Below are 8,601 nucleotides of genomic sequence, written 5' to 3'. Positions count from 1 at the left end.
CGCTCCTCACGCCACCCACCGGCCACCATCTCATCATGATGCCAGGTGAGGACATCGACCAAGTGCAGGGGCAGAGCCAGACAAGATAGCTCAATGTGTTGGGGTTTAGCAAGGTGCGGACATTAACTAACTAAAAAAGATTGTAATAAACTCTGATCCTACTGTCAAAACTACTTTCACTGAAAGAGATATATCATGGGGCGAAACATTAAACTGGAATTAATTACCTTCGGATGGTTGCATAATTTCTTAAGAGCAGTAATATATGCCAAAACTTTAGTACTCTTTGCTTCTTCAGATATCAAGCGCTTAACCTGACAGGGTCAACCACAGACTCCTGTAAATATAACTCCGACTACCTTACATGTGCCTACTAAATATTGCTTGAAACTCAGAACGGTACAGAATTTCCTTACATTTTTGGAGTGTGTGAAGTGGTTGTACAGTGTCATCCATAAGGGAGTCAGCTTGCAGCACACTACTTCAACAATCTATACATAAGCAGGGTTAAGTAATGTAGATGAGGCACAATTATATAATGTAAAAAGAAGGAGGTATCACTATAAAAGACAAAATGGATAGCAGGTACACAATTCTTTTTGTGTTTTCTGAATGTGCGATGAACATATCTGGCCAAATATACACCATACAGGACATACCTTTGGTGGCAAGTGATTGGACAGCAGGGCATTCGTTCGTCTCAATATAACTGAATATCATTGAGAAGCCATCAGAAGAATTCACAAGGTAATTAAGCCATCAGAAGAATTCAGAAGGTAAACAAAAACATCTTGGTCGCCATATAGAAAAACATCTTGGTTGCCTCCTCTCTATCTCGTCCCATCTTGTTGCCAGGCATGGAAGAGAGGAGGGAGAGCCGAGGAGCGTGGTGGCCTCTGGCTGTTGCCCGGGAAAAGGTAAAGGTCGCGGCACGATCGCCCGTCGCAATGCCGCTGCTGCTTGTGTGCTTGTTTCCCTCCCTACACCCCCACGTGCAACTCGATCTTCGGCTGCCGCAACCCCGTAGTTGACCAAGTCTAGCGCCCGCACCCGCCGCCCTCTTGTGAATGGCCAATTGATGGCCGAAGGTGGGGAAGGCTTCGATAGTATGATAGTATGATGTGTGTTAGCTGATTGTCAAGAAAAAAATGTGAGTTAGTTGAGACGGCATTATTCTTGGTTATTTTAGCTCCGTGAGTAGCATCTTAATTTTTTTCCAAAAGCCCGTGGCAATGCACGGGCATTTCTCTATCTACCTTTCATGCTGAGCGACCTGCATCTGTGGTCACGACCAGCCAGAGGCGGAGGCAGTGGGGGGCGAGCGGGGGCCAGACCCCCCCATTCCCCCCCCAACGAACTCCAGCGGGGACTAGTACTAATAGTTTAGGCATAATTATCCGGCCATCAGGCCATTAGTGCATGGGCTAAACTCATGTCAAGCCCAAAACGCAAGAAGGGCCAAGGGCCGAGGCTGCAGCCTGCATACTACGCATGTATACGCTGGTAGCATCCACATCTCAATCGATCAACGATGAACGACACGCACGCGACTAGCTTCCTGGAGACCTGGACTCTTTCGTCCGCGACGCGCCGCTAGCCGCTGGCGCTAGGGCTTCATTGACGCCGGCCGCCGGGCGTCGCGCCGCCGTGTTTCGCCCGTCGTCGATTGCTGATTCGCGAAGCTGCCGCCGACCGCGCATCAATCCAGTACAGGCAGCCGCACGGAATCGCCACAAGCCCACACCGAATTCCTAACTGATCCTGTCCCATGATCAGAGAAGGAGGTATTATTGTCAGGTTCATACTACTCGTCAGTTTGATTCAATAAATCAATTGATCAACTGTTAGTACTTACTACTTAGTGGTTAGTGACTTAGTATATTTTGGCACTTGTCACATCAATTCCAGATTACATATCTGCTTTGTACTTATATAAGAACTGCATAGGTCATGAGGAAGAAGAAGACACCACCGATAAGTAATTTTTTCAAGCCAATTGCTTCAAACTCTACAGTTGAAAATGCAAATGCAACCGTGGAGGTCGATGTCACAGAGCAACCCACTGATAACAGTGTCCCCAATCTCAGTTCAGTTGATATGCCACCCCCCAAGCAAAATATTGAGGCATCTGTAGAAGTAGAAGTTCTAGAACAACAAAGAATCGGAAGCACACCATTCGAGCGAGACCCTGGAAAGCGCAAACAGATTTGGGAACTCCCTCTTGATAAGCAAAATGAAGCACGCCAATTCTATATTTCTGAAGGCCGATACATGCCATACATGAGAGAGTATCCATATAATGATGATCCACCAAAACATCGTCGGCGTTTCCAGTACAGTTGGTTCAAGGATTTTGAATGGCTTGAGTTTTCACCTTACACAAAGCGTGCATATTGCTTCCATTGTTTCCTCTTCTCAAGAAAGCCGATTGGGAAGTGCGGCTCAGAAACATTTACTGTTTTGGGCTTTGATAGGTGGAAGAAGGTGAATAATGGGAAAGAGTGTGCTTTTTTAACTCATATGGGTAAAGATGCTGGTTCAGCCCATAACTTCTCAGTTCGTTGTTATGATAATTTCAAAAACAGCATGACTCATATTGATAAGGTGTATGGGAAAGCAACCGCAAAAACGATTTTAGATGCAAGGCTAAGGCTCAAAGTTACAATTGATTCCATCCGGTAAGCAATATTTTTCTTCCATCTTATGTTACAATAATTAAAATATTATATCTTGTAGTATCCTAACAAAACAATTATATGACATGATGCAGGTGGTTAACATTCCAGGCTTGTGCTTTTAGAGGGCATGATGAATCTCCGGGATCCATTAACCGGGGTAATTTCCTAGAACTGGTAAAACTTTTGGCTTCTTATAACAAGGAGGTGAAAGATGTTGTCTTGGAAAATGCTCCTGGAAACGCAAAGTACACATCTCATCAGGTTCAAGAGGAAATTCTTGCTATACTTTCTCGAAAGGTGCAAAGAACAATTAGAGAAGAAATTGGTGATAGCAAATTTTGTATAATGGTTGACGAAGCTCGCGATGAATCCAAGAAAGAGCAAATGGCGTTGGTCCTCCGGTTTCCTGACACTGAAGGGTTCATACAGGAGCGTTTTGTTGATGTCATTCATGTGAATGACACTCTTGCATTGACTCTCAAGGAGACAATTTGCACTGTTCTAGCAGATAACAATTTAAATGTGGAAGATATCAGAGGTCAGGCCTATGACGGGGCCAGTAATATGCGAGGGGAGTGGAACGGATTGAAGGCTTTAATTCTGAAGGCGTGCCCTTATGCATATTACATTCATTGTATGGTGCATCAGCTTCAATTGGCCCTTGTTGCAGCATCACGAGAGGTACATGAAGTGCATAATTTTTTTCAACATGCCAATTTTGTCATAAATGTTGTTAGTGCTTCACCTAAACGCAATGATGAGTTACTAGCAAATCAAGCCACCGAAATTGCACGTGAAATTGAACTGGGGGATCTTGATACGGGAAAAGGGGCAAACCAGATAGGTTCTTTACAGAGACCAGCAGACACTAGATGGAGTTCGCACTTCAAGTCAATTCGGAGCTTGAGGAAGATGTTTGGTGCCACAATTACAGTCCTACGAAGTATAGCGAATGATCGTTCGGTGACACAATATTCCCGTGGAGATGCTGGAGGCGCCCTAAGGATAATTGTTTCTTTTGATTTTGTGTTCATTTTGCACCTCATGGAGAGGATTATGAAAATCACAGATGTCTTGTGCCAAACACTCCAGAAGAAATCTATGGACATTTTGAATGCATTAGATACACTCTCTAACACTAAGGTGCTCCTCGCTGATCTAAGAGAGGAAGGATGGGAACCTCTCATAGAGGAGGTTAAGACCTTTTGTGTGAAGCATGAAGTTGAGATCCCCGATATGAGTCGCAAGTATGTCCCTTACTCCCTTTCCTCTACTGTATAATAGAATAATATTGATCACATATGCTTTACTCTAACACATATACTGTATTTGTAATTTACAGGTATGTTGATGTGACTAAGTCTCGGAATAAACATAATAACATCACGGTGCTTCACCACTACAAAGCAGATGTGTTCAATGTGGCGATAGATCAACAACTGGTTGAGCTAAATGACCGTTTTAGCGTTCAGACAACAGAGCTAATGACACTCTGTGCATCCTTGGATCCAAGGCATGACTCGTTTGACATATCAAAGATTTGCATGCTTGTGGACAAATTCTATCCAGCGGATTTTTCTAGTCAAGAGCAGGCTCGCCTGGAGTCACAACTTCCACACTATCAGTTAGATGTTTGCAACCATCCAGAGCTGAATTCTTCGTCATCACTGGCTGATTTGACCGTTGCATTGCATAAAACAGGTAAAGCCTCTGTGTATCCAATGGTTGATAGATTATTGCGCTTGGTCATCACTCTCCCGGTGTCAACTGCAACTGCGGAGAGAGCTTTTTCAGCAATGAAGATTATCAAGACACGTCTCCGAAGTAAAATGGGTGACGATTTTCTTCGACCTTACATGGTTGTATACATTGGGAAGGAAATAGCTGCAAAGTTCAATGTTAATGAGATTATTGATTTGTTTGATCGACCGGCTGGGGGGCGTAGATCTGCATTCAAACTAGTAGAAATGTAGTCTTTTTATTGTAAAGCTTATACTATTACATGTTTGATATCGATACAATATTCAAGACTTGAAATATTTTTGTGTTATGTCTCATGTGTGCTTCAATGTGTTCCTCGCCCCCCCCCCCCCCCCCATGGTGAAATCCTGGCTCCGCAGCGCAGCCCCGTGCGTGACCACCGCCGTGTGTGCCCGCTGCCGCGACCACTGCACCCACACGGGACGCCGCAACCCCCGGCCACCGCACCGCTATGCCGCGGCCACGAAATCGCTGCCGGCCCACAAGAACATGACAGACTGAATGATATGACATCAATTTGTAATTATTTCGAGCCCCATAATTCAACAGTTCATGAGCAAAGCACAATTTCATGAATAAATTGGAACAAATCCATGGCAGTGGATGGATTATAAATCGAAAAGGAGGTGGATGGGATCCATCTATCAAACTCACACAATACTATTTGCTTGCAGGCCTATTTTCCAAATCAAATCACGCAACAAGAGGAGTTCGCACTGGCGGATGGATTCATTTTTATGTATAGACGAAAACACAGAAATTCAAGACTCGGTCGTGTAGTCAAGCGTATGAGATTTTTGTTCAATCAGGAGGTATGACGCCGTCGGCCACGCTGCTCTGCTCCGCTCACATCAGGCGTGGCCAAATCCAACTCGCTACCTCCGCTCGTTGTGGTTGACAAGCAGCTGGCCGCCATGGATCCCCCGGACATCGCGACGGCAGCAACGCAGGAGCACGAAGCACATGGGAGCGGCGCCGCCGGCGAGCCTGATTTCGACGATTAGGACAGAGGCGGGGCACAACGGGTTGCTGCGTGGACGCATCCAACTGCCATTCACTGGCAAGGAGTCACAAAAACTTAGCGAGGAAGGGGTTTGCGTGGTATGTCACCTTAGTGAGGCTGCTGCTGCAGACGAGAAAAATACGCACCCATGCTGTTCCTCCTCCAGCACGGGTCCTCGCCCTCCTCCGCCGCGGTGGAGACCATCGTTCCCCTTGTCTCTCGTTCGCCGCATCGCCAGCGGAGGAGGCGCCGGCGGTGGCGGTGTGGGATCTGGGATCTCGAGGGGATGGAGAGATGATGGCGGCGCAGCGATCTCGAGGGCATCGAGAGACGACGGCGGCGGCGTTTAATCAGGGACAACGGGAGCCAACGGCGGTGCCGCTTACTCGAGGGGCCGAGAGGACGGTGGCGGCGACGGGAGGGGATCGAGAGGACGACGGCGGCGACGAGAGGGGATCGAGAGAAACGGCGTTCCTCCCGCGGGGTGGTTTTCTTGGTGTGCGTGCATGGGGTGGGGTGGGGAGGTGACGAAAAAAAATCTACCAAGGTTAACCTATGAAAAAACCCGGACGAAAGTGGTAGGACGAAAATTGACCGGCGAAGACTACCAACTGCTCCATTAGGAGTAGAGATAATTTATCTAGCCTCTGTTTTGGTTGTGTTTTTTGTGTTTAATTAGTGTTTGTGCCAAGTAGAACCGTTGGGAAGACTTGACGAAAGTCTTTTCAATCTTGCTGTAAAAAACAGACACTTTAGCGTTCACGAGAATTGCTGCCATTTTTATTGGGTAAGTGCTATTTAGTTAATTCCTTTTGCAGATGATTAATACATAAATTCCTCACGTCCAGCAATTTATTTTAGAATTTTTGGGGTTCAAGAACTTGCGTTAGCTACAGATTACTACAGACTGTTCTGTTTTTGACAGATTCTGTTTTTCGTGTATTGTTTGCTTATTCTGATGAATCTATGGCTAGTAAAATAGTTTATAAACCATAGAGAAGTTGGAATACAGTAGGTTTAACACCAATATAAATAAAGAATTAGTTCATTACAGTACCTTGAAGTGGTGTTTTGTTTTCTTTCGCTAACGGAGCTCACGAGATTTTCTACTTTAAGTTTTGTGTTGTGAAGTTTTCAAGTTTTGGGTGAAAGATTTGATGGATTATGGAACAAGGAGTGGCAAGAGCCTAAGCTTGGGGATGCCCATGGCACCTGATACGTCTCCAATGTATATATAATTTTTGATTGCCCCATGCTATATTATCTATTGTTTTGGACATTATTGGGCTTTATTATCCACTTTTATATTATTTTTGGGACTAACCTATTAACCGGAGGCCCAACCCAGAATTGTTGTTTTTTGCCTGTTTTAGGGTTTCGAAGAAAAGGAATATCAAACGGAGTCCAAACGGAATGAAACCTTCGGGAACGTGATTTTCTCATCGAATACAACTCAGGAGACTTGGACCCTACGCCAGGAAACGTAACAGGAGCCCACGAGGTAGGGGGGCGCCTACCCCCCCCCAGGCGCGCCCTCCACCCTCGTGGGCCCCCTGTTGCTCCTACGACGTACTTCTTCCTCCTATATATACCCATGTACCCCCAAACGATCAGATACGGAGACAAAACCTTAATTCCACAGCCGTAACTTTCTGTATCCACGAGATCCCACCTTGGGGGCTATTCCGGAGCTCCGCCGGAGGGGGAATTGATCACGGAGGGCTTCTTCATCAACACCATAGCCCCTCCGATGAAGTGTGAGTAGTTTACCTCAGACCTACGGGTCCATAGTTAGTAGCTAGATGGCTTCTTCTCTCTTTTTGGATCTCAATACAATGTTCTCCCCCTCTCTTATGGAGATCTATTCGATGTAATCTTATTTTTGCAATGTGTTTGTTGAGACCGATGAATTGTGGGTTTATGATCAAGTCTATCTATGAATAATATTTGAATCTTCTCTGAATTCTTTTATGTATGATTGGTTATCTTTGCAAGTCTCTTCGAATTATCAGTTTGGTTTGGCCTACTAGATTGATCTTTCTTGCAATAGGAGAAGTGCTTAGCTTTGGGTTCAATCTTGCGGTGTCGTTTCCCGGTGACAGTAAGGGCAGCAAGGCACGTATTGTATTGTTGCCATCGAGGATAACAAGATGGGGTTTTCTTCATATTGCATGAGTCTATCCCTCTACATCATGTCATCTTGCTTAAGGCGTTACTCTGTTTTTAACTTAATACTCTAGATGCATGCTGGATAGCGGTCGATGAGTGGAGTAATAGTAGTAGATGCAGGCATGAGTCGGTCTACTTGTCTCGGACGTGATGCCTATATACATGATCATACCTAGATATTCTCATAACTATGCTCAATTCTGTCAATTGCTCAACAGTAATTTGTTCACCCACCGTAGAATACTTATGCTCTCGAGAGAAGCCACTAGTGAAACCTATGGCCCCTGGGTCTATCTTCATCATATTAATCTCCTACTACTTAGTTATTTACTTTGCCATTTGCTTTGCCTTTATTTTACTTTGCATCTTTATCAAAAAATACCAAAAATATTATCTTATCATATATATCTGATCTCACTCTCATAAGTGGCCCTATAGGGATTGACAACCCCTATTTGCGTTGGTTGCGAGGATTTATTTGTTTTGTGCAGGTGGGAGGGACTCGCGCGTAGCCTCCTACTGGATTGATAACTTGGTTCTCAAAAACTGAGGGAAATACTTACGCTACTTTGCTGCATCATCCCTTCCTCTTCGGGGAAAACCAACGTAGTGCTAAAAGAGGTAGCAAGAAGGATTTCTAGTGCCGTTGCCGGGGAGGTCTACGCAAAAGTCAACATACCAAGTACCCATCACATACTCTTATCTCCCGCATTACATTATTTGCCATTTGCCTCTCGTTTTCCTCTCCCCCCCCACTTCACCCTTGCCGTTTTATTTGCCCTCTCTCTCTATCCTCCCTCTCCTTCTCTATTTGCCTCTTTTTGCCCGCTTGCTTTTTGTTTGCTTGTGTGTTAGTTTGCTTGCTTGTAACGATGGCTCAAGATAATACTAAATTGTGTGACTTCACCTATACCAACAACACTAATTTTATTAGCACTCCGATTGCTCCTCTTACCGATGCTGAATCTTGTGAAATTAATGCTTCTTTGC

General features: G+C 45.0%; 1 protein-coding gene across 1 annotated transcript; it reads left to right on the top strand.

Moving 5' to 3' along the window:
- The first annotated feature begins 1,429 nt into the window (after positions 1–1,429).
- On the top strand, positions 1,430–4,651 carry LOC123056660 (zinc finger MYM-type protein 1-like). The gene is made up of 4 exons (XM_044479979.1): positions 1,430–1,784; positions 1,948–2,678; positions 2,771–3,925; positions 4,021–4,651. The coding sequence occupies exons 2-4, from the start codon at positions 1,951–1,953 to the stop codon at positions 4,649–4,651; spliced, it is 2,514 nt and encodes an 837-aa protein (XP_044335914.1). The 5' UTR covers positions 1,430–1,784; positions 1,948–1,950.
- Positions 4,652–8,601: the final 3,950 nt, after the last annotated feature.

Source organism: Triticum aestivum, chromosome 3A (assembly GCF_018294505.1).
Source record: "Triticum aestivum cultivar Chinese Spring chromosome 3A, IWGSC CS RefSeq v2.1, whole genome shotgun sequence".
Classification (NCBI taxonomy): Eukaryota; Viridiplantae; Streptophyta; class Magnoliopsida; order Poales; family Poaceae; genus Triticum; species Triticum aestivum.
The sequence above is the reverse complement of the archived record's forward strand: the minus strand, read 5'-3'. Positions and strand labels throughout refer to the sequence as shown.